Source organism: Drosophila teissieri, chromosome 3R (assembly GCF_016746235.2).
Source record: "Drosophila teissieri strain GT53w chromosome 3R, Prin_Dtei_1.1, whole genome shotgun sequence".
Lineage (NCBI taxonomy): Eukaryota > Metazoa > Arthropoda > Insecta > Diptera > Drosophilidae > Drosophila > Drosophila teissieri.
In genome coordinates, this window is record NC_053032.1 from 7,434,421 (window position 1) to 7,462,117 (window position 27,697).

A 27,697-nucleotide genomic window follows, 5' to 3' on the forward strand; every position below is an offset into this window, starting at 1 on the left:
TATTGGACGACTATGATGTAATTTTTTCAGCGCGTAAAACTTTAAAATATCTTTAAAATCATTGCACTAGTTATATTTGTTATATTATGTTATGTTATGACATACGGTCAGCTTTTCTTTTTCAGTATTTACGATTGTTTGCTGTTCTTGTATAAAAAGGTAGGTTAGCAATATTTCGTTTTTAAGGGGCCTTGAATATCGCAATAAAACTTTCGATTCGTTGGCATCAAATACCTTTATCGATTCGGCGATTCCTCTTTCACTTGCACACATTTCAACCATAAACACTTTGAGCTTTATGGTGCCCACATTTACACGTCGCCATTGCCTACCCACGGTAACCCAGAGATTCACCCTCCCAGATCGCCTGCGATTCCTGAAATTTCATCGTGACGTGTTTAGTGCCGAGGAGCTATGTTGAGCTGTTACGGCCGGAGCATTGCAGCTACCTGGTTGCGGACTAGAGTCGTTTATCCCAGCTGGAGAAACCAAAGCCGAAGCTGGGAACAGGCACTCACTTGGAGAAAACCTTAAGGCAGCTCTAGCATTTACCCATTAGGATCTATGGATAGTACCGATATAAGTTACTATTATAACGAAGGAACAAAATGTTTTCCCCTTCGATAGAATATTCTAAGGTAGTCAAGTAAACTATAGCATTATTTAAGTCTACCCTTTCTAAATATTCATCTTATAAATGGATTCGATTTGAACTGAAGGCTATCATAAAAGCGAAAATGAATTTACTGAAAACTTTTCTCCCAGTGCAGGCCTTTGGCAATGGTGTTGGCAGTGTCGTAAATTTTTCGCATGCATTTTTCGGTTTAATGATGCATTTACGATCCAAGCAGCAGTGGCGACACAAGTAACTCCAGCTCCCAACTCCCAGCTTTGAACTCCAACTCGGCAAAACTTCAGCTGATGATGCTGGGACGTGCAATGGTAATGGATTCGTGAAACGGCAACAACTTGAAAAGCAATCGTTACCAGTTTAATGTCATCAACAAAACAAACAACAGCTGATACTTCCAGTTCAGTGAGGTAATTCGCATATCCGAGGGTTTTCAGTTTCCAATTCATCATTCCATTTTGTTTAAGGAAAATAGTTTATTTCTGACATTTCAGGTTTATCCTTTTTATAGTATTCCGCTGGGCTAAATCTTAAGGTCGTAACAATATTTTACAATGTCAATGAGAATTAAATATTACAATTAGAGTTTCGCAAGACATCGATGAAATTAACCTAAATAAATTTATAATTTGTGCACTGTCTCACAACAGATTTGATACCCAGACCCCGGAAAATAGTGATCATTTCTTCAAGGGTTTCTATGCACCTTGCTAAGATACAAATTCACACACAGAGAAGAAATTAGAGATTGGCTTGTAAGCCTATTTGACTGAGTGTGTTTGTTTTCTTCTCGATCCCCTTTGTTGATCAATTTAGTGCAGCTTACGAAAGAAACATTGCTTTGTACTTAGATTCAGTTAAGTACTTAGATAAACAATAAAAGCATAAATGACTGAAGTAAGGCGCTTTTAATGGCTTTAATTAGACTGTAATTAGCCCAATGCCAAACCTAAATAAGATTAAACTAATGCTATATAGCCGATGTGCAGATTTGGGTAGCGAACGTGTTGAAATGTTGATCGTTGATTTGGCGTGGGTATTTCGAATATTTTTGAAAACGTTTAGTAAATTTTTTCCTTTGATTATATTATTCGTTGGCGGCAAGGGCTCTGTTGCATGTTGATTAGTTACGTTGGGGGATTGTTGATTGAAGAGAAAATGTTGATTGTAGATTAATAATTGGCTGCCAGACATCTCAGCACGGGGTAATGTTGATTGAAGAAAGCTGACACGGAGTACGGCGGTCACACATCGGTCACATATTTGGCTTGTTGATTGAAGATAGTCCAAGGCGCGCGTTAGTTTACCGATAAATTCGATTTATTAACAGAGGTTTTGCTTCATAAAACGCTAAGTTACTGAACTCTAAGTTACAAACGTTAGATTCGCGCGATTTCACCAAAGCATTAAGCTAATATGTGATGCTGAACAATAAATATCGGTCAAAGTGGTATTTGTTACTCTAGTTAATGAAAAATTATCATCCACATTGCCGCGTTGTGTTGCGCAGCTCACCCCCGTCATAGATATTCAAATTATGCTGACGGGAGTACTCATTCACAACGTATTGGCCTGGTTTAGATCAGATCGAGAGACATTCGTCATTTTATTATACAATTTTACTTCACAGCCAGTTTAAGGGCTTAGCAGTAAGGTGCTATACAGTTATCAGCAGACTTACCCTCTTCGATTCGCCGGGAAGCCTCTTCAATGTTGGCGTCTGCGTCCTTCAATATCACATACATGAGCGGCATCAGCTCCCAAGGGTAGCGGAATTTTTCTAATAGCTTTTGGCAATAGTCTAGGAAAACGTCTTGGCCTAAAAAGCAGGGAGAGGAAGATGTCGTTAGTTTCTTATTCCCGTGATTCTCGATCATCATTTGTCTGCAATCGATCTCCCCATTTATTTCGCAATCAGCTTCAATCCCATAAACCAAACAATTCTATAAGAGTCGTGAAGGCACTGCATCTCGAATTTCGCCGGTTTGCAAAAGAGCATGGTGCCAAAACTGGCAGACAGCGATGTGCAACGTAAACATGGCTGCAAAAACGTCGGCACAATTTGCAACTTAATACGGGGAACCTATTGATACCAAACAGGAATGTACGCCATTTCCAATCTCAGTAAAAACAAGTAGCATCAGCATAATTGTTAGCTAGGTGGAACGGACTAAGCAAATCTAGGCAAAAAAACATTAAATTGATTTTAGAAGTCTGTATATATATGTATATATACGACATAAATTGTTCTATTAGAAGAATCAAAAAAAATGGTGGTGTGAGACTCCGTCCTAAAGCCAATGCTGGTTTCCTTTAAGTATTATTTACAATTTGTATTTTGTATCAAAGTAAGCAATTCAATATAACATAATAATTATACTTTGTATAAAAGGAACACTGTATCTCTAGATGAATACGTTCGTCCAACCATTTCTTCTTTATAATGATATTAATAATACAACCAATAAAGACATCAAAAATCTATGCTAAGTAATAAATAGGAGCCGTTCTACTCTTTTGGCCATATGAAATACATTTCGTTGGAGTCATATATGCATATTTCACTTACTTATGTCAAAAATAAACCCTTCACTATTCTTTCGCTTACTTGTGGAATATTTGCTTCGTATTAATATTTTGCCCTCTGGTGTTTCTCTTTTGCTCGCCGAGCTTGTGCCATTATGCTCTTCGTATCGCCAGCCATTTTTTCGTTTTCTGGTTTTTACCTCCACACCAGCAGCAGCACCGCAACAACAACACACCAACAGCAACAACAAACCAACACACCAACAGCAGCAACAACACAGCGGCTACATTGGCCCGTCGTCGTTGTCGTTGTCGGTAGTTTGAATGTAGGCGGAGCTTCATATCCATTGGCCCGTTTTATGGTGGCTCTCTGCTCGTTGGTGTTGGTGTAGCTGGCGTGCAAGTGTTGTTGCTGCTGCTGCTGCCGCTGCTGTTGCATGCAACACAAACGCTGTTGCAGGATTTGCATTGGCGCACTCAGATTGCGTGTGCGAACTTGACTAGAAACTCGTTTTGGGAACAGCTCTACTTCCTGTTGTGGCTTGTAACTTTTACTCGAGTGTTGCCCACATGCTCATTCAGCTGGTCGCGTTGCACGAACATTTGCCGCGCTGTCTGCGCCTTTTTAATTTAGTAATTAAGTCATTAGTGGGCTGGGCGCTGTTTGGGCGCTGTTTTGTTACCATTTTATGACTGCAAATTATTTTATTGGGCGCAAATAAATCTGATAAATTGATTTATTGCTGCCGCAACCGACGCTTGACCATGTCAACAACTGCAAACCAATTTTACTAGCCGTATTCGTTTCGGTCTGCCCACTTAACGCTAGCGCCATTGCTTATTAAGCAATGACAGTGTTTTTGAATTAGAGTATATTAACGATTCCCATTTGAGCAGCGAAGAGTATTAGAATAATCTAACTCTAATTAGCTTTTCGAAACCACAACGTGAAACCACAAAGAGTCAATTTAAAAGTATAAAATTAGGCAGTTAACAGCGTTTATGGTCTCAAACTATAACGATAAAATAAACATTGCAAACGCATATATTTTTTTAGGTCTCTATCACATCGCATTCGTTTACGAGTGGTATATGTACAAAAGTCCTTACGGATTCTTCTAATGCTCCGACTACATCTTTTCATTAGATTTCCCTAGTGAACATTGCAAATTAATATTATTAAAACCACAAGAGCAGTCGAATCAGATACTCTTTAGGACATATTCATAATTTTTTTATTACGAATAAATATTAATCTGCGACTATTAAATTGGAGCGGGAATTACTATTTCCGTATGCATATAGCCTTTTAATTACCTAACCATTTTTAATATACTCTCATAAATAGTATTCGTGACCCCGATTCTGAAATTATTAACGCTTAAAAGAAAACTAGTACTTTTAAAAGGAATTTTCATGAAATGTTATATTTCCGTGCGATCCGCAAAGCATTAAAATGCCGTTCAAGCTCTCACGTACATAAAAATTTCAAATACATTTCTGGAAAACAAAATAGGAAATAACAATCACTAATTAAAATGTTCAACAACAATAATTATCTGTAATCTAAACTTCTTAATAACACTTTACAACTGCATATTTTTGCAGCTAATTAGTCCCATTTTTGGTCTTGTGCAACAGTGCCATGTTTAGAAATTAAGCCAAAAGCTCAAATAAATCGAGAACTGCAATATATTCATGGAGTTTTGAATGAACCATTTACTTAATCACCGAACATTTTAGTCACTTTAAGTGCAATCATAAATAACACACACATTACACAATATTTATATAAAACGCTCGGGAAACGTTGGTAACGCCCACTTGGCACGAAAAGTATCCCCGCACGAAAAGCTGCAGCTGTCGGTGTTGCACCGCCCTCCCCTTCAGAACCATGTATGTACCGTACACGAATATGTATCTATATCTTTGTATATGTAGATCTGCTAGATGCACGTCTATATGCATGTACAGTTAGCCAGTAAACGATGCCATTAACGCGCATAAAGCGACTCTGCGCAGGGCCTTGTGGCAGGAGAACTGGGGGGCACACAAATCCGAGCTTCGTGTGGAGCAAGGTATATATAGTACATATGTATAGTATGCCCCATGTACATGGTGGAGCTCTTTGTGCAAGCTGCACTGGTACTGGTTCTGGTGCTGGTGCTGGTACTGGTACTGGTACTGGTGCTGTTATTACTTTTATTACTGTCCAAGCTGCAGCTAACCTTCCACTCGGCAGTCTCCGAGCTCCACGATACCGAGTCCTCCACGAGGACCTCGTTTCCCCAGCTCCCCTCTGCAGCGTTTAAGTCGTTAGCAAGCTTTTCTCGCTCGTTTTTCTGGGCCTTTTTATGAGTTTGTTGCTGCAGCACGAAGCTGTTTCTGCTGCTCCTGCTGCAGCTGCACAGTTTCTGGAGGAGGTTTTATATATCCTGTATATAGTTATTTGTACCAATTGGCAGGCATTACATGGCCAAGGCACCACTTCGCTCGCTAGCTGCCTCTTTCTCCAACCATTTCCTGCGTTTATCTGGACGGTTTTAATTTTATTTACGCAGTTACTTTTTTTTAAATTCTAAGACAAAACTGCATACATGCAATTCTTCTTTTTCACATTTGAAAAATATATCCAAGTAAGAGTTGTTTAAAATTTGTATACATGCTTGAAATTATAATTGTTGGAATATTTTTTTAAATTCCCTTCTGTTACTGTGACGCCCAAAAATAAACATTTATACAGATAATACGAAATCAAAAAATATTCAAAAGTTACAAGATGCCAAATATTTTCGAAACATTGCGTTCTGATAAGGAATCAAGAACTGTCGTTTAGATATATGTACAATTTCAAGATTAATTCTTAATTTTAAGCACATATTACCTATTGCTCGAAGGGCAAATGTAATCACCTGAAGAAAAATAGGATTTCTTTAACTGAAAATAATTGTTATACTCATTTAATTGTTGAAAAGTATCATACGGCTGCTATGCGTTTTACTTTGTTTTATTTTTCGTTGAAAAGTATGTAGCAGATAGATTTTATAAAGTATATTTTCTTTATCAGAGTCACCAGGCATGTCCGTCTATCTGTCCGTCCGTTTGAATGTCAAAATCTCACTAACTATAAAAGCTATAAAAATTAAGCATACAAGTTCCATACGCTGATACATAGACGCGGCGCTGATGTTGCCACGCCCACGTTTAGGTATATATTTTTATAACCGTTACTCGAAAAGTAAAAGGGTATACTAGATTCGTTGAAAAGTATGTAACAGGCAGAAGGAAGCGTTTCCGACCATATAAAGTATATACATATATTCTTGATCAGGATCAATAGCCAAGACGATCTGGCCATGTCCGCTTGTCCGTCCGATAGTCTGTCCGTCCGTATGAACGTCGACATCTCTGGAACTATAAAAGCTAGAAAGTTGAGATTAGTCATGCTGACAGAGACATAGCTGACCCATGTTGCCATGCCCACTCTAACGCCCACAAACCGCCCAAAACTGACATGCCAACGCTTTTGAAAAATGTTTTGAAATTTTTTTATTTTTTTATTAGAGTTGTATATTTCTATCGATCTGCAACAAAATTTTTGCCACGCCCACCCTCCAACCGCCCAAAACTGCCACGACCACACTTTTGTATAATGTTTTAATATTTTTTCACATTTTTGTTAGTCCTGTAAATTTTCTCTCCATTTGCCAAAAATCTTTTTGCCACGCCCACAAACCGCACAAACTGTTAGTGCTGAAAATTCTCCTTCGCACTTCCACTAGCTGAGTAACGGGTATCAGATAGTCGAGGAACTTGACTATAGTGTTCTCTCTCGTTTTATTTGTCTTGTCAATTTTTTTGATTTCATTTCTTATATGATATTCCCCAGAAAGGAACATTTAAAATACGATTTTTTTAAAGCCGTCAATTAGGTAAAGTTTTAAGTTTATTTTATCATCCAAAACCAAAATACATGCGCACAAATATTTTTCAGATTAAAACCATTCTTTTTGCAGCTGTTGAATACCCATAGAAGATTCACTCCGCGTGGAGCACTTCTGCATCGCGTTGTAAAATTAACTTGTGCAATAAAGAACAGAGCAGAAGCGAGATGTTGGAAATATTTTGATAAATTTTCGTGCGCTTTGCAGCTGGATGGAGATAAAGCCTGGCTACCAAAACGATGAGGAACACCCGTAAATTTCTCGAAATATCTGCAGATCTGCCCGTCGGCAGTCGAGTTGCTCGAGGAAGGTCGTAAAACGTAACAACAATAAAAAATAATAAATCGACATATCCACAAAATGGCAACTCAAAGTGCTCAGTATGCACAGAAAGGAGTAAGTGGCAGGCAAATGCACCCAGAAGGAAGGCGAATTGACGAAATCCTTCTGCACTGGGGCAATGTGATAAATGAAGCAAGCTTTGAAATGCTGTGGGGTATATGTATGTGTAAGTCCGGACCAAAATCGGGGGACGGGTGTAATGCAAATGTGCGCTGAGCAGACAATATAAAATCTTTGGCAACGGAAAAGAAAATGCAAAGAGCAGAACAGTGTTTTAATGAGCCACAACACCAGACGCAGATGTGATGAACTCAGAGGAATTGACCAAGACATGGATGGATTCTATTTTATTTGGAGTGATTTGCTATGCTGTTGCTTACTCACTAATTGGTGTTTTAGATGTGAACTTAAACCATTTTAGCAGCAAACTACGTTTCTATTTTTAATTAAAAGCAATAAGACTTTACGTGAACTAACTAACTAATAACTGGAAATACTTTTGCATGCACGCAGGCTTTCGGTGGACCGAAGATTAGTAACAAGAACTTATTAAAAGGAAATCAATAAGGACGAGTCCTAGCTGGCATAAAACTAAACAGCGAAAATGGGAATACATAACGTCGCAGAAATATATCAGGATATGAATGGCTTTGCGAATGCGGAACTGAAAATTCACGAATCAGCTTTGCTCTGATTAAAAGTCATTGATAGGTTCCATTTCCGTGCGGACAATAGCTCCCACGTGAACAACTATTGAAATAGTAAGCCGGCGAAGTAACCGTCGCCAGATTGCATTTACCTTTTCATTTGTTATTCATTGCCTCACCTTCAATCGAGTTGAATTCCCGAACACAAAACCCTGGCCAATATCCGCTGGCTGGCTCACCTTCTGGCAGAGAGCTTTCTTCATCGCTGCAGCTCGTTCCAGAGGAGCTCTTTGTGCATTCGTCAACACAGTGCAGTAAAGGCCAATAAAAGTGCATGTAGCATGCAGCCTTTTTACGAGACTTGCGAATGAGCACGGGATTTGGGTGGCAAGTGCCACTCCGATTTCGCTCGTCCTTGCCAGAAGGCGGAAGTTGGAAGTTGGCTTTGACACAGGGGACCCTGCTTGGTTGACTGGCATTCGGTTGGCCAAGTTAAGCTTGTTAAGCTCCGCACGAAAGCCGTTTTAATCTCAAAATTAAAACGTTTGCAATTTTCGAGCGACTTTACGAGTTATATAAAGAAGAGGCGAGAGCTTCGTCTTGTTCGTCAGTCCCCATTTTCTTAATAGTTGTCGTTGCCGTTGTCGTTATCCCGTCTAGTATCCTTGCTCCTTTCTGACTTGCCGCATTTTCCTTGTCGTCGTAATTCACTTGAACTTGTGTCATATTTCAGTTATATCCCATACTATTCACCCCCCAGCCTTTTCTATCCCTCCTTTCCTGCTGCATTTTGCATGCATTTATATAGTTTTTATTTTTATTATCGAAAATAACAAGCTTTTTCTGTAGATTTATTTTTATGATCGCCGCGCTTTCGCTGTTTTTTTTTTACTGTTTGAACTTAACATTTGACTTCAACTTGTTCCCCATAATAAAGTTCCTTTTCTTTTTGCTTTTTTTAGTACTTGTGGATACAAATTAGCAAAGAAAAGATTAGATTTGTGTGAGTTTGGTAACACGTATTTTGTTAGGGTAGCCATTTTACTGATTTTGTTGTTTTATAGGGTCGATTTTGACCCAAGTGCATTATTAAATGATTGTCTGATATAAGAAGGGCTTATCAACAGTTACTTACGTATCTCTTACTTATTTAACACAGTCAATAAATTCACTTACATTGGTAGATTGTAAAGCAGGCGTATAAGGTAAAGTTCAGTGCAGTGCCCAATAGAATGTATATAATAACAAATGTTAAAGTAATTTCATAAATTTTTGTACTTTATTACATTACTTTGTGAAAAACTATTGTTAGACAACAGACTCAACAATATATACGACTATATATATTGGAACAGATTTTTCAAGTTTTTATAAAGTTTTATTAAAACAATGTTTTAATTAGGGTGCGTAACAAAAGACGATAAAACTCAAAACTTTTTCAGGAACCTGAGAAAAGAACCTTAAGCCCTTAGGATTCCCTTATTAAATTTCATACTTAGTTGACTTTATTAGAGATTAGACTGATGATTTTACGGTTCAGATTGTCATTTAATTGGGGTCAAGAATTCGAGGTTTAAACTTAACTTAATAATCTGCAATCCTACTTGCATTGGTAGTAACAAGCTTTTTGCTTAATTGTTCGCTTTTCTGTCTGCCAGCCTTACTATAAGTACGTCCTAGGCGTTTCTCTCAGTGTATGGACCACTTTGTATGTGCACATTGGGATACATTTTAATTGCCAGCAAAAAGGCCTGTCCAAATGTGCGACTTTTGCAATCGAGCTGCCAAATATTTGGCTCGTCCAACTCTGGTGCCTTTAATTTTATGACATTTTAATGAATGCCTGCTCAAACTAATAGGCATGCTAAATGAGCCAAGTTGTCTTGCAATGACATCTCTTGTTTGTTTTTGGTTTCTTCAATTGTGGCTTCACTTCAATAGGAATTGAATTAAGATATTTTACAACGGGTTGGCTGCTAAAGTATGTCAACTATATGTTCTAAGTGACTTTAACTTGATTTTATTTTGCCGGACAAATTGCTATAAAGATTGAAATACTGATTATATGAAATCGTATCTGGAAGATAAGTTCTTGGGCGATTAGCCCGATTGAATCCGCAATAAATGCGGAAAATTCGGAGCGAAAGGAAGCAGACACACCCGCTAATATAGACCTCAACCGCCAATTTTAGGCAAGAAACGCTGACAGGGCAATACGGAAATCAAATCGGCCAAGTGCGAAGAAATTGCCAGAGTCCGACCACCTGTCGTGGGTTTCAGTGGGTGCCAAAGTGGGTGAATATGTGCCCATCAGTACGCCACTTGTTCACCTTTACCAAGTGATTACTGTGGCGGTGTTTCGGGACGCCAACTGTTTATGGATTACACGTGGCGGGCTTTTCAAGATGAACTAAGTGTCGGGGCAATTTATATCTCGTCGGTGAAATATCAAAGGTGAGAGATCTGAATGCCTAACACTGCAATAGCACTGCGACCAGAAAGGAATGAAGATTTCTCAATATTAAAATGCATTTTTGCTTGCATTAGGTGAACCTCCCATTTAAAATTAATCACATTCCACAAAAGCCCTCTTGTTTTAATCAAGTTGTGATGTATTTACTTAATTATATAAGGATTAATAATAGGAAATAATGAAATCTTACATCCATTAAGTCTGCATAATGTACAAAAGTAAGGAAAGCAATTATCGTAGGACTGTAAACTTTTAATATTATTTTCTGTATTCACAATTTATCTTCCGACCGTTCAAATTCTACACATCGCGCACATTCTTATTAGGCATCTATATATTAAATAAAATCTGCTCGTTTTGTGTGCGAATAAGTTTTGCTCAGTTTGCAATTTCATAACGTCTAATTTGGCCCTGGTTCAAAAGAGATGCCGCCGACGACGCGTTGGAAATTGCGCGTGAATAGCATAAAGAGCGCGTGAATTGGTGGAAGAAGGAAAAAGCCCCTACCCAGGAATATCCTCGCCACCTAATGAAGTATAACTCGTTCAGAATTGGCCATTAATTACAGAGCAAATTAGTATATGGGGCTTTTTTTTTAGTTTCCGGGTCTTTGCGACGCACAAATCGCGTGGTTTCTTCTGCCAGAACGTGTCATGCCCAAACACCTATGATGACTGAATGTGCCAACTAGGTGGCGGGATTCAAGATCAGAAAACACTTACATCGATTTACAAGTCCCAGAGTTAATAATTATTTCATGAAAATATCCTAATTTCTTTATTCAACTGAAATCAAGTTGTCTAACACATACAAACGCAAACGAAATATCTTTGTCAAAAATTAATTTCTTGTAGTGCCCCACAATAATTAGCTGATTTACAGAACCAACAATCTCCCATTTAATGAGGCCCTAAATTTATATAAAATCCGGACTAGAACCTTGCCAAGACATTACATATTTAATTCCTCATAGAGGCTGGTGAATTTCTCGACCGGCTGTGGACTGAGAAATGCCACGGGATGCATCCCTGGCGAAATATTTTGGCAGCAAGTATTCGGAGGTGTATTTTTAGCTGGCCAAAAATGAATCGAATGCATCCGTCAGTAAAACCCGCACGCCGAAAGAAGAAAGGGGCAAGAAAGAGCGGCACTTTCACTTTCAAATGCACATGTCCCACTCATCACTTATCGTCGTTATCAGCTTTTGTGCCATCTATTTGCCCTTTTCCCGGACTGATGATGATGACGATCGCGATAAGCGGGTGGAGCTTAGGCTCTTATCGGCCAGGGCTGCCAGGTGTATAGAGAACAGAACGTGACGTGCAGTCAAAGTAACAATTGCTACACTTAAACAAATATTGTGAGGCTTAGTGTGTGATGGCTTATGGGAAGTTTCCGACAAACTAGCTAGGTGCCCAAAAGTATTGCTGGGTTCTGCACTACTCCGCTTTAAAGTCACAGATGTTATATAACCTTTAAAATTTAGTTGGTAAACTAAATACTCCCGGCAAAAATGAATTCATACAGTCTATGAGTAAATGATAAATGTATACAAACAAAGAATGGGCGAATACTGATGCCTACGAAAAGAAAGCAGATTTTTCTTAGTGCAACGCCGAAGCATTTAATTGAATTCGGGTTGTGTTCGTGTTGCGTATGGTTCCGGAACCCCACTAAGCCCTATTGCCAATTGGCTCTGTCTTAAGTACGCGAATGCCTTGCCAGAGAGAGATTTGCTTTGGCTACCGTGCAGGGCCACTAATTTCATACATCATCGGAGGGTTCGGGGATTTCCCGAGGAGGAGGAAGTGGAAAGTCAATGCTTTTGTCTTTGAGCTTAGCCTCCTTGGACAGACGCCGAATGCTTGCTAGACTGTGGCATCGTAAAGTTTTCCTCTTGCGCTTTTTACGAGCCAGCCCGAAAAACGTTCACGTTCACGTCAAAGTTGTCGGTTGATGATGACGACCCAAGTCGAACAACTACAGCGACAACTGCGGCAAACATATTTATTTGGCTTTGCCCGCAGGGTTTTTGGCACTCGTAAAATTAAGAATGAAAAAAACCGAAACAAAATGTTCCCAAAGAGCGTAGATTTCTTTTTCTCCGACTACCCTCCAACTTATTACTGGTTTTTACTGCCGCCCGTTACATTCGCGTTAATTGCTGGGACCGTGATATAAATCAGTTGATATGGCGTCCGTGTCCTTTTGAGCCATCACATGAAGGGTTTTGGCTGGAAATTGATTTTTGGTTTAACCCCCATCGAATTCTGAATATATCGCTCACGTATGTGGTAGACTGCAAATGCTTCCTTTGATCTTTAAGTCGATTAAATTCGAAGTATCAGCTTTAAAGTGTACACATACATATGTATGCCCGATATATACATATATTCCACGCGGTTTCGCCTATTTTTGTAAAACTTTGGTGTTAAATTGTGTTAGGGAGATCCGTTGAAATTCTTTATGAACTTGATTAATTTCGGACTGCACTCTAGCTATTTTAAAATTTAAACTAGTGTCAATGAAGCATGATAACATTTAGCTCCTTTGTTTAAGAACTTTAGCTTCATTTAAAAGTATATTTGAAAACTTTAAAACCGAAATCAGTTCGCTTGTGAACAAATATGAGCTAACTTATATTTCTCATTTGACTGAGCAGTGCACCTAGATAACCAATCAGTGTTTGCATGCTAAATTCTGGTTATTAAGATATATAGATATTTTTATGACCCCGCTTGTGTGTAGAGAGTTCTTGCGCAATCGAAGCGACAAAAAATCGTAAAGTTAATTAATCAATTAAGGCGAAAAACACTGTGCAGCGGACGTTTCACAAACCAGATTTGAATTTTTGCATGGATATGAACATAAAATCGGAATTTATTGAGCGTCGATTGAGTGATAGGCAACATGTTATTCGAATTAAAAAACCGGCATAATTGTCAAATAGTTGTAGCAACCGAGCTGTTTTTTTTTTTTTAATTTTAATAGCATTGGCCAGTCAGTTGCATTTAGCAATTAACGAAAGAATTGAACAAAGTGCACAATTTGCATGTAAGTCATTAAAATAAATATATTGAATTATTGGCCGGCAATTGGCAAACGGCAATCGGCAGATGGCAAGTGGCATTAAGTGTTAAGCATACGCCGTGATGGCCATAAATCAGGCTGCAGAGACACAAAGCTATGTCTGCAGGCGTGCCGTCATAAATCCAGGCTAGTCTCAAGACAATTAACGGTATAATTATATCTGCTGAGCATAATTGGATAATTTTGTTGCATCTCTCGCCATTTGGATAGCCGAGGGCTATCCAATAAGCAGGGCCCATAAATTATTCCTCCGATAGCGCTACCCCCATAAATAAACCATCTAAATTACTCGAAAAATGCGAATCTGTCTAAGACATTCTCGGCACTTAATGTTTCATTTAAATAAGCGCTCGCCCAACGTTGCGTATACGTACGGTGGTCGGTCAAGCATAAATTAATAAGGAAAATGCCATTTTCATTGCGCACTTTCGGTTGTCAAGGCAAACCAGTCCCCGTCGCAAACAATCAAGAGCAACTCGAGAGCGCCCGGCTGCAGTTTGCACACCGCCATCGAGAGCGCCAGAAATGCATCGCGAGTGCATTTGTTTGCGATTACGCCAACAAATTGCTTACACGTGCCGATTGTCGTGGTCGGGGATGGGTCGCGGCCGGGTCTGCCCGACTATACCTATTCCTATAGCTATATCTACACCATATACTATATGTTCGCCAGAGAGAGCGGTTGAGCAGCCGAGAGCCGAGAGCCAGACAGCTGTGGGTGCTCGCTGGTGTGCGTATGTCTATCATAAACGAATGCATTTGACTTTGCCTTCACACGCGAACAAAGTGCAGCGTGAGTTTCCCATGTGCTTAAAGCTGACTGCTTCATTTCAAACCCGTCCTTGGCTTTTTCATATTCTGCCTTGCAAATGTCTTTCTATTGGGCTCGGGCTTTTCATGACCTTATGCGCAGGGAAGACAACAGAGTTCACTTATAAATATACTATATATACTACATATAGTATACTATACTATAGTATAGTATATAATATACTATACTATATTAAATATTATAATATATATTGCCAGAAAGTGAGCCCAACGAAACCGATATTTGAAGTTTAAAGCTTTCAAACTTTATATTTTCATTTAAATGGTACCACTTAGAATTTCCGAAGGTTTTCAGATAAAAGCGGGGAATATAAATGATGCACAATTTACATAGCATACAGGTTTGTTTAATTTTTCTTTCTGCAATGTACTGTGGCAAGGAACCACATCAGCATCGCATGTGGTCAATTTTAGCGCCTGTCGACACCGAGTCAATAAATTTTCCGAAGCTCAGACGTGTCTGCAGTTCCGCTGATAGGAATGGACCAGAGATTCTTCACAGAACTGTCCACTACGTGCCCATTCATTGCCCTATAATGTGAGACGTATTGGGCAGGTCGGTGAAGTGTATTTTCCAATGATAAATTGACAAGCTGATAAAAGTGTGCTGGAAAAACAATGGAATGGCTTAAATTTGGCAGATTTTTCTCGATTTGAGGGGAGCGTTTTTAGATGCCACTGACAAAGTACTAAATAGCCGATTGGAGTAGACAAATTGTACATGCACAGGACTAATTTCGCCTTACGAATTTTATTTTTATACCTATCAGTTCTTACAACTGCAGAAATTGCTGAAATGTTAATGGAGGGTCTGTGGTCGGGGCTCATTAAAATCCATGACCGCGATCGTAAATTTCGAGCGTAATACTCTGTGGGGCGCCGAAATTGAAATTACAAAATAATTCGCACCGACTTTATAGTGTCTGGCAGTGTCTTGGCCAAGAATTTGTTGGAAATTGAAATTAATTGGCTGGGGACAAGCTGTCAAAAGTTTTGACACAAAACGTATGCCATACATACAGTTAGTAGTATTCTTTATATGACATATGCACACTAATCTATTTATGCGATTTTGGCTAATTGGGGATTTGAATCAAAGACAAATATGACTAAGACAATGTATTTTAATTGCGATTATTAATTTTACTGTGCATGTCAGCCAGAAATATTTATAACCTTTTTAATTGATCAAATTAAAAGAAAATATCTTTTATTATATGTAGATGCTGAGTGGTTCTTAATGGGCATCGTAAAAGTGTAATTTGCATCCATGAGATATTGCTCCAACCTTTGCTTGCAATACATGAGCTATCAATTACTTTGCGGATTAAATAGTAAGGATGGAGCGGTATTCTTGCATATCTTTTTTAACGAATACAAATTTCCGAATACAAATTCCCCGCTGCCAAATAAATGTGCAATGCGAAAGCGTTGGGAAATGATTTGGAAAGTTTGCTGAAAAAATCGCAACAGTTCGGAAAAATTTCAATTTCAAATACCAGGCGTTTTCACTTTTCCTCACTCGAATTCCAATGCCAGCGGTGTGTGCCACCGGGAATTGAACTAGCCCACGTGCCCACCCTTGGTCATGTGTGTTTGTGCATCGGTATCGATGTTTGTTTAAATGCAAATACCCGAGTTCAGAACTCTTACATATGTATACATACCCGTATATAAATATAAATATAAACACTTCGATATGAATAAGCAATGCAGTGGAAACTAATTCAAGTTCAAGGTGAGTTTCGCCGACGTTCGCCGCCCAGCGATTTCAATGATGATGATGATGATGTTTCTATTCCATCTGCAGCTATCAATGCTCGTTTCGCTATCCAAATTATGCAACATGTTTTCACTCTCCACCCCGCGTAATTGAATGGAATTGCATTTGTATAAAATATCATGTGCGCCGACCAAGTGCCAGATACTCAGGGTTCAATAGCCTATCGAAGGTTGGATAGATACATACGATGCGTTATGTCGTAGAACTAGTGGAACATTTGACTTTTTGTCTTGGCTTCGCTTGTAAAGTTTATTATTATTTATTATATATTTAATTTTTGTAATTTACATTTTCACTATTGGAACACACGCAGATGTAGTTGAATTTTTAATTACTTGCCTCTTTCTTTGAAGCGGTGATCTTTTGAAGGTTCCTATACCTTTGATTTCCTTTTTCGCAGGATTAAGCTTAAAATGTTTGGAATTTCGTGTTTTGGTTTGACCTGCAACCTAGGGATTGCAATAATATGAAATAAAAACTAAATGGCAACGTTTTAAAATGAAATCCCAACATCATTTCGCAAGCAATCAGGGAAGCCACAGGCAAAGCTAATTAAATTATTTTTCCAAGATGTATGGTGAACCTCAGGGTTGTGGAGTGGCGGAAAACGACTGGCGATCGGCGGCTGAGGACCCACCGCTTTGGGCTGATATTATGCTTCCATCTCTATCTCTATCTTCATCTCCATCTCCATCTCCATGTTCATCTTCATCTTCATGGATCTCCATCGGCAGTCGCATCTGTTTGCCGCGCATTTCATAAAATTACGCGCTGTTAAAATCAACTTAAAAAGACTCCACGTAGTTTTATGTTTCTCCTCTCCAGCCAGCGAGCAAAAAACAAAGTTGTAAATTATAATTTTATGTTTGAAATCTCAAACCAATAATGTGGAGTCCCAAGAGCCTGCAAAAGGGTAACCAATTGGCAAGGGGTTTGATCTACGATCCTGAGAAATATTCGGCCTGCATTCTTTTCGTGTAGAAGTTCAACGTTCGGGTAAGTAAATTATTTATCGGCACATAATGTGGGTCTACCCATCTACTCATCTATTGTGTGTTTTCTTAAAGAGTACATACACCACATGTATTTGAATTACATATCTACAAAACCTGAAATACACTTTAAGTCAGAGTGAATTAAACATATCGAATTGACCATTTCGTAGTGCAGTCCATGGTTGGTTCTAGGGCATTTTCTTACAGTGCACGGCTCAGTCGTAAGTCGTTAAGAACCTAACAAAAATATTGTAGGAATTGAGCAAAACATCGTTAAAGAAACTCAGCTCTGAGCGCAGCAACTCAGCGGCGCGCAGCTCATTAAATGCGTCTGCGCAACGTAATTTGCCTTTGAGGCGCGCACGTTTCCAACGTTAAGTTCCTGCGCAGGTTTCCCGGCGTATTTCCCATATAGTTACACCCCATATACTGCCCATATACTGCCCATATACTCCCCATCTACACCCATACACTCCCGGGAGCACTCACACATCCTCGACTGAACACCCTACACGTTTACGACACAGCGCGACATTTACTACTTTGATGCCCAGGAACGAGATGCAAAAATGCTTTAGAATTGTAAAAATGTTGAAAATAAATTAAAAATGTGCTAAAAATCTCGAGCAGTCCGCAGGAGGAGGAAAGTCGGTGGGTGTAAGGCCGCTTTTATGATCCTCTTTGCCAGCATTTTGGTGCTAGTTAATAGCTCCCATATATGTACATATATTTTTGAGGGAATTAATGCGTGTGGGCGAGGCTGGAGCTTTGCCATCGTTTTAAGTTTAATGAAGGCAACAAAAACCGATTTCCAAATGGGTCCGAGCACATGAATTCTAGTTTAATACATTGCATAATTCTCGGTCTGAGCGGATGGTACTTTACCAAGCTCTTTGGGGAGTGCTATTATATCTAATTAATTGAATGAGGATGGATAAAGGTTAAACAAACGAGGTTAGAGCTTCTGAAAAGACTTCTCAAGAAAAGACAATCAAATCAATAATATATAAAACAGCTCTTAAATGCATCCATAAATGGTAGCATTATTTATTTAGTTTTCTCATAATTAATTTAAAGTCTTTCTCTTCTCACGCAAAACACAAACACCAGTTAGACCAGAAAGTATAGGGTAATATCTCAAAAAGGATTGTAGACAAGTCCTTGAACTGTATCTATACCTATTCTTGGTATTCAATCGGTCTTAAAGCACTAATAGTGTTTAACAATTTGTTAATCTTCATGGCAAGCTGTCAGTTAAGTTAAGGTGATCATGGAATCCTATCTAAATCATCTGGCGATATGACAGGAAGCGCCACATTCACTTAAATTGTTTATCCAGCAAATGTAATTTATACACATAATTAAAGCCCGAGTGTGATCAAATGCTCGAGTTTGCGCGCCGCAATTCAGATGCTATTTACGACTTCTCAGCCAGACATTCACAATCGGAGCGGACCAGACTTGCAGGCCAAGATACGCACAACTAATCCGGCTGGAGGAGCAGGTATCTTATGGCCAGTGTCCATTAATGTAAATTGACGTGGTTAATTTCCTTTTCAATGCAACAATTTGTGGCAGTCAGCAGCGGGCAGTTCGAAGCTCTGAGTTCTGGTGTACTTTTTGTCCGCCCAGCCGGTGTTTCGGCTTCAAATTGAAATGGCAACAAGTTTTTAATGAAGTGAATGGGGTGCAGTCAGGTCCGAACTGTTGAACTGCTGATAGACAAGCGCGGTGGAGGCCTGCGAGTGACAGACCGACTGACTGGTCGCGTGTTGAGGGCGTTCGTCGGCGAGAGCCGTGGGTTGTTGGCTGTGGCCGAATATGCAAATTCACATATTTACCTTAATGGCCATCGACATGCTCGGAGTTGTCGGTGCTCCTGGCCATGGCCTATCAATCATTGAATTCTGGACATTAAAGAGAGTATTCAGGACGAAATAAAGTCGTTTAGCCGGACGCCTTCAGCCAGGTCAGAGCTCGGGCCGTGCATCAATCAGTCTTTATGTTTGGCCAGCTATTTGATCCCGATCTCGATACCGGTTAGACCAGCCTTAGGCGGCGCTGCAGATGCAGATGCCGATGCCGATGCAGATACTTGCATCCCGAGACTGTCCGAAATAAGATGACCAGGAACATGACCAAACAAAGGTGTGCGCCTCCTATGATCATATCACATTGCTTCGTCCCGCCCTTAGATTTGATTTGGTACTTTATGAATTCGCGCTCCGGCAAACATCAGGGGACACAATTATCCGGCGGAGGAAGTGGATCGGCGAAACTGGAGGTGGTGGCATTCAGGAATGACTAAGTGGCATGCCAAACTTTTTTCCTGATGTGCAAAGTGGCTGAGAACAATGCATACTAATGAAGGGGCGGGCAGGTCCTCAATCAGTTGGCTGGAGTCTTCTAATTAAATTAAGTTAGTGAAGTGCATTTGGAACTTATGAAATTGTGTTCGTCGAAAATCCGTGACGGTATTTAAAAATATTTGGCAGAGCCACCGAATAAAATGCAATATAAATACAAAATCTAATTTTGTAATTTGCATATTTTGATGATTTTTCCTGCTCTTTACAGGGAATTGCCAGTGTGCAAATGGTTTGAACGAATAACAAAGTGCAAATAGTAAAAATCGTACACTGTACGAATTTATTTGTATTTAGCAATTAGCATTTGCATTAAATAATTTTGTAACGTGCTTGCATAATTTTCTATCAAATTATTAACTTTTCCCAATGTGTTTCATAGTTTGAAGGAAATAAAAATTAACTATAAATTTAAGTAATGCGAAAAAACCGATATTTTTCCCGGTGCATGCAGTGAGGGACCCACTCATTCCGGACTCTGTAGCTGTTGACATTTCGGCTTAAAGTCAAAGATGTACCCTTTGCGAAGCGGCATTGAATTCGATCACTGGAAAACCTGTTTCTCATGCGGCCTATGATCAGCTGATCAATGTAACTATTTATGAACGTAACTGTTTGCTCTGCAGTTCAGATACGCATTCGCTAGGAAAAGTGGCATAAAGGGACAGGGCGGTTGGCCCATAAGTTGTGGATATTATTACTGACAGTTTTGTTGCTGCAAGTTTAATTGTTGGGATATGAAACCGAATGCGCAGCATGAGAGTGTTGAAGAATGAAAAGGGAAACATGAAGGGCGTTGAACTTCGTGAAGTTGGCTAGCATTTGGCGAAATACATTTACTTCATGGGTTCAGTTTGATACATTAGAAAAATTCCGAAATTGTATATTAATTTAATTTGTGCATTGCTGGATAATTATAATTACATTTAGAAAAGGTTTCTATTAGCATTAACTCATTATTATTTATATCGAAACATAGTAATTTCCTTCCTTGGTAAGTTGATTCGTAATTAAAAACAAATTATGTGCTCATTAGAACTGTGCATTTTGCTTTTCTCACAGAGCCCAAATACTAATTTTATGCCCAAGTCTTTAAAACTTTATTCGTGTGAAACGCACAGTTTTCCTATTTGCAATCGGATTAAATCACTTTTATATATATTTTCTATCACCGACTTTAGTTAGTTATTATAAATAAGCCCCCAGTTTTTATAGATCATGAATTATATACAGAAGCCAGAAAACGCACTTTTCTACATCTGTAACCGTTTTAATACACTTAAGTACACTTAGGTTATCTGTTATTATAATTAAACCACCGAGCTTATAAATCGAAGATTGGGACATCAATACCACGAGGCCAACATCATTTGTAGGCGCAAACTCTTCTGATTGAGCAGTTGATAACTGCTAACACATATCCGCAGAGGACCATAAATCAATTTGGCCCGCGGCGAGACCAATCACACACTCGGTTTATGAAGCAAGTTCTTGGCACCTTTGGGCAGATGCCTGCCATAAATCTGCAAGTGCTTTGCTCTGCCCGTTCCTAAATTCGAGTTCGTTTCAAACGTACTCAGTTCGCGCACTTGCAGTCGTATAAATCTGCCTCAGGAAAGTAGCAGGTTGCCTGTTGCAACCAGCGATGCCTATGCCGATGCCGATGCAGTGAACAATGCCTGCCCCAAGCCGGATCATAAATTGCGTGTCTGTGGAAATGTAAACAGTTCTGAAATTGAAGGCAACCCGAGACGGAGTCCGATAACTAAGTGGCAACAGAGAAACCAAGAGCCAGCGTCCCAATCTTTCGGGGGGTCCAACATTGTTGTGTTAAGCAGCACTTCGCATGCAATTACACCATTTGCAGCAACTCGGCCGGCTTCATAAATATTTTATAAATTTAATAAATTGAGTGGCAAAGAATCTGGCCCGGAGAAACAATTATTTTAAGTGCCCACCTATTTCGATTGGGCAAACAAAAGCAGGGCCGGAGCTGTTGATTTTGTTAACACTATGTAAGCCCCTATTAACATTTATTAACATTTAATACGATCGATCATTTAATGACTTCCTTACAGCTAATGTCTCCTTTAAATAAAAAACTCAGTTTCGTAATTGTTTAACTGTTTGTAGCGAGGCAACTCGCCACCTTATTTGGTCAAGCTTCGGGATATTTTCATAGCTACACAGAGAGAACATTTTGGCAACACAGTCGAGTGGTGGGAGTCCAATAAATCTGAATAAAATTTTAATAAAATGAATACGGTTTTTTTTGTTTTAAACATTTTGAAATTTTAAATGATGCCACACGGTAACATAAAACAGAGAACGTGTGTTTTCGGCGTGTAAGGTATCTTTTTTGTTGAATTATGCTTGTGCCCCATCATTTTACTCACTTAAAAAGCCGTTGAATCTTCACATAGGGTAATTCAGTTTTTTTGGTGGTCCGCTTTCACGGCTTCACAAGCTTTGGACTTGTCAAGAAAAAGAGTGCGAAGCTTAATGGCCCGCATTTCGAGGATGCTCCTCAAGTGAATACTTCGGGGCTTAGAACCTGGCTAAAAAAAAGGGGGTTGGGCTTCATTGAGAGCCCTCTAATTGGTGCCTTCTGGATGGGAGATGATTATGCCTGTACTCCGATGCAAATGACTTTGGCAGGTTGTAAATATCGCCAACAAGAATTGCCTGAGCTTATGAGCCCTATGCCTTTATCCGCTGCAGCTGCCTCGTGATTAGAGCCATTCTAGACTGTTCAGAGGCCAGTTCGCGAACTGCGACTACACTAATTTTCTGCTCGTAAAAACGGCTTTAATTGCGAGAAGAGAAAACCATATTTTTATTGTTCGTGCGGAAAAGTATTTTTTGTGGTCTGCTCCTGGATAGATTCTGGCTATATAATTAAGCCCCATTTCGGTCGGATATAATCCCGACTTGGACCGGACCGGCGGGCATCGCGAACAAAGTCCGGCGAAGTATTAACAGTAATGCCAACATATTAACTGGAAATCTCGTAAATTATCCACCCAAATGACCTGTCAAAGCTGCCAAGCGCTGCTCCCGAGCTCATTTCTCAAATATGGGAAATAATAAAATGCAAACTACGCTCTCCAGCTGGAAACCGGCAAACGATCCATTTGAAACGAAATCGAAAACAAAATCGGCCAGAATGTATGAGCTCGCAAAATATACCAAAAATACATTTTACAACTTCATTTTACGAGCGCAGCAAAGTTTTTGTTTTCAGCCAGGGTTTTTCAGTCGAATTGGCGGCACTAAATGTTCTAGACAGACAACTTGGAGATCTTTTGGTCTTGCACCAGGTCTTTTGGGCCTGGCCAGGAGGCGCTGCCTGTCTTAAGAGCCCGAAATTAGCACAACCCATTAAATTAATTAACTGAAGTCGAAGTTTATCGATTGCGGGTCACGGTTACCTTGACTTTGTGAGCACGCTACACATACATGATTCTTATCGAGTTCGAAGTTGTTTTAAATTTTATGTTTATTCAATATAAAGTTACTACCATGGCTGATTTTATATCGTTTAGTTATTTATAATGAATATATATTAAGTGAATTACTGCATTGTTAAGCGCATTATGCAAAATGAACAGAAATAAACAAAATGAAATCAACAAAGTGTAGCCAAATAACGTACTATCAGTATTCAAATAGCAATTAATTAATCTGATGAAATTATCTTTTTCGTTTGGCGGGATCGTTCTAATGGTGTATATATAACTTTATGATTAATCTAGAACTACACAATTTGTTTAGATTGTGCTTGTTGTTAAATTACTAGCCATTACACTTCAGCACCACAACATAGAACTAGAAAACGGATTCTAGAATGTTGTACTTTCTATCAAAGGTACTGCCCAATCCTCACTTAGCCATTTGCGAGCTTAAAGCTGCTGGCTGATGATCTACTCCAAATCAATTACGTGTTCAACCAGATGTTTAAAAAGCACTAATCGCATTACACTGACCATAACCTTATGTTTTAGAAATTATCTTGAGTACAGGAAAGCCCTAGAGTCCAACTGATACCAGGGCAATATATTGTTCTACAATATTGGCCATTATCGGTGGAGTATGATGGCCATCAGGTTTAATGACAAAATGATAGTCCTGGAGCTGGTACAACTGCTGGAGGAGCAGGAAACCCAAGGAAAAGTGCCAAGTGCTTAACCTCGCGTATGGAGGTGCCTCGCAGACGGCATGACTAATTCCGGAGTCGGGCAGCGCCAGTGTGGGCAGCAGGCCAAACTAATGAGCCGTCCGACTTGTTTTGGGGGACTGGAAAAATTTGCAACAAAGTTGCCATGGTCAGCAAGAAACCCGATCTCGGTTCCTGTTTGAAGACGGGTTAGTTAGCTCCGTGCCGGCGATCGAGATTACTTTTGGGTTTACATGTCTGCAGACATCGGTGCCACAACCTGGCCACTTGGCTGCCAGAGACACCTGAGAGTCTCTAGGAGCTCAAGAAGCTCGAGGAGCTAGAGGAACTGGAGGAGGTGGGGCGGTGTCCAATTGATTGACGAACTGCCTGCAGTTGACAGATGTCGGTTTGCATTGTCTGCGCTTCTGCTAAACGATCGACGTAATGTCTGATCCATGTCTGGCTGCTATTACGCGTCGATAATGATAATATGCATAAAGAAGACATCGGCGAGTGGAAAATGCAACTGTGAAAAAGTTTCATGCCTGCTTAGCACTTTGATGGATGGTCGTGTTGGATCGGCTCGACAGACCGTCTTGTAATTGTCCGTAGTCGTAGATTGTGCTGCATTTGTATGCCGCGTTGTGTGCCGAGGTGCAATTAGGGAACGTGGTCAGCCGAGCGTTGGATGGCCCTCATTGCACCTGATTTGGCGGATTCCACACCCCCAGACAGAATCGGAATCCAGCCGCTAATGAGCTTTTATATCTTTATATCTGAGGCCCTAAGATATAGCCATTCTAAGTTCTTGGGAACGCTGATCATAAATGCTAGTCCCAAGGAATCGGGTAATAATAGCTCACTTAGTACAGCGAATTATTCATAAAGGGCCATTTTTCTCCATTTGTACATATATGCGTGTCTACAAGATTAAGCCTATAGCTTGATTACTTATGTAGGGACAAAAGTACTACTCGCATGGTGTCGGTATCTGAAAGATCCATAAATATGCTAATCACTCCTTGAAAACTCAACTTAAAGATCAATTAAATCCAATTTGTCGACTTTTAAAATGTTATACACTTGCATATCTTTTTCGCATTGCTCTAATAACCGATGTGCTAAAGTTTTAGCAAGCGAACATGACTCACAAATTTGAAGAGTATTTTTCCCACGCATGAAGCATTCAAGCCTTAGAATGCTTCAAGATCAAATCGCTTTAGAAAGAAAAGGCGGCACTGAAGCCATCAGGTGTCAACTGTTGACAGCCAGTGTATCCATGTTAATTGATTTTGTCATGGGCCGTCACCGATGCCACAATGCCTGTTCATCCAGGCATTTTCATCTTGTTGGTTTGTACAGGGCTTTGGTCTCCTGATTCTCTGTCATTAGGACTATAACATTTTTTAGAGTTTTAAAGTGACTTATTTATTTTTAAAATTAAACATCTAAGCTGTGCCAATTTGCATCTAAGCAAATTCCCTTACCTTTTAGGAATGTAATGTTTCCAGAAAGCTTTAGCTAAATTATAATTCTAACTTTAAGTCTCTATAAATTATAAACGTACGAGTATATGCGCAATAGGTAACTTTATGTCGACTCCATTCGCAATTGTCATTCCCGCTGGCTGCCTTTGTTATTTACTAGTCTGGACCCCGAGAACAACTACAACTTGATTAGGCCTTCTGTCGGCGGCGTCTCTGCCCCAGATGCCTATGGTACGTGCCGCGACGCCGCGTGGAGTCATGGTTCTGTCCTCGGGACTCCCAACGGCGGCCTTTGCGGCCTATAATTAGGTGGCAATCATTTAGTGGCGGGAGATGCACGGCCACTCCTTGGCGGACTGCTTCTCGTGGACTGGGCCAGGATGAAAAGGTTGGGCAATTTTCTTTGCGCTTTCCATTTTCAATTTTCCGTGTGCACTTTACTAAATGAGCCATAAATACTGCTAGATACTTGCAGAGATCGCAGGTTAAGGAAGCTACACGATACATCGTGTTTGCCTAGGCGCTCCCAAAGGAAAAACTTAACATGACAGGAACAACATAAGACATTACCCTAATTAAGTCGGTCTGTTCTAAAATTTATTTGAACAAATACTGAAAGAAGTATTCTATTTTTTATTTATCATCTAAAAATATTTTATTTGTTTTGTTTTTCATATTCAATTTTCTAATGATTCTTTGTATGTAACGGGTATCTGATATTCGATGGACCCGGCTATAGCGTCCTATCTGGTTTTTATTTCTAATCTAGCTTTTTGAGAAATTGAGTAAAGCAATTCACGTTCTGTAACCTTAAAATATAACTTATGTTGGTAATGTGTGATCTCAGAAGATATAAATATAGTTTTTTGCGGGATCGTGGTGGGTAGAGTTGAGCTTTTGGCTCATAACGAAGCAAATTGGATATTGAGTCCAGCCCATGTAATGCATTTTCAGACGTATGTACATACATATGTACATACATATGTAAATGGTATTCACTTACCCAAGGGCACGTTGGCGCCGTTCTTGCGATTGACTGAAACTGAGATCGGCAAAATGGCGGCACCGGAAGTGGACGACGGCGATGGAGATGACGAGTCGCAGGACCCCTCCAGCGATTGGGCGGGCGTAGGAACCGTGGTCATGTGATGATCGGCGCTAGTGATCACCGATGTCCCCGAGGATCTACCACCTCCTGCTCCGCCTCCCGAACTGCCACCTGCGCCTCCTCCTCCTCCACTGCTGGATCCGCTGCTCGAAGTGGCCGCTGCCGCATTGCTGGAACTGGGTGCTCCACCGCCAGAACTGCTGCTGGCCGGACCCACACTGCCCCCGTGCTCGCTGTGCGGCGGAGATCTCAGAGCGGTCTGCGGGGCCGGTTGTTGATGCGGATGCTGGTGGTGGTTCTGGTGGTGGTGGTGCGAGTGTGGGTGGCTTTGGTGCTGGTGCTGAGCCACCGAAGCGGCTGCAGCGGCTGCCATGTGGACGTGGTGCGCGTGGGCGTGACCGTGGAGGCTGGAGGCGGCCGTGGTGGACCCACCAAGATGGGAGGCTGGAGCCGACGGAGCTGCTGCTGCGGCCGCCGCCGCCTGCTGGTGGTGCAGCACATGTCCGTGATGCGAGTGGTGTCCGTGTCCGTGATGGGCATGCACATGGTGGGCGTGGACATGGGCGGGAGCTGCGACATGATGGTGATGACTCAGCAAAGTTGTGGCCGCCGGATTGGCAGGCGGCACCTCGTGCATGTGCAGTGCCCGCTGCTCGTCCTGCGCCTGGGCTCGCCTCAAGGCCGTTTGCAGAGCCATCACCCGCTGGCGGTCCGCCGTCAGCCGGCACTTCTCGCACGTACAGTAGCGGAACTTGCAGTACCTCTTGTGTCCCTTCAGTGTAATCTTCAGGCCATGATTGCGGCAGCGGGCGCAGTTGGGTGGCGTCCTCGGCGAAATCGAGCTGCCACTGGAACTGGAGGCTCCGCCACAAACGTCGTTCTTTGAGTCGATCATGTCCGAGTCGGACATCGTGTCGCTATTCCAGTTCTCCTCCGAAACCATGTTTCCACCTTCTGATATCCTATGTAAATGTTCGAACGTCTAAATATATTTTACCGTGCTTTAAGCTATTTTTAGCAGCATTTTCTGTGCCTATTAACTGTCTTTTGCTCTTTAGTTCACTGGGGCTTGAAACTATTTAATTTTATTTCAATGAGATTTAGGTTATTAAAGATTATGTAGTTGTATTGCAATTTAATCTTGCATGAATTATTGGTAAGGATAAGTATTGGGTAAGTCTGAAGAGTATTGATAAATATTTAGACTTAAGGTCTCACTTTTAAATTTTTGCAGATTTCCTTTTTATTTTAGAAGCACCTGAAAAGAGAATGAAAAATATCTTTTTAATACAATATAATCGTCATATTATCCATA

General features: G+C 40.3%; 1 protein-coding gene across 3 annotated transcripts in view; it reads right to left on the reverse strand.

Moving 5' to 3' along the window:
- The window catches only part of LOC122619035 (protein doublesex), a 44,782-nt gene that overhangs the window by 11,003 nt on the left and 6,082 nt on the right, over window positions 1–27,697 (reverse strand). For 2 of the 3 annotated variants that reach the window (XM_043795711.1, XM_043795710.1), the window contains exons 2-3: window positions 26,278–27,640; window positions 2,313–2,450 (exon numbers count right to left, since the gene is read on the reverse strand). In XM_043795711.1, coding sequence (XP_043651646.1) covers window positions 2,313–2,450; window positions 26,278–27,325 — 1,186 coding nt within the window. In that variant the 5' untranslated portion in view covers window positions 27,326–27,640. Of the gene's footprint in view, window positions 1–25; window positions 2,204–2,312; window positions 2,451–26,277; window positions 27,641–27,697 lie in introns of those variants that run through there. The other variant, XM_043795712.1, reaches the window with a different exon arrangement.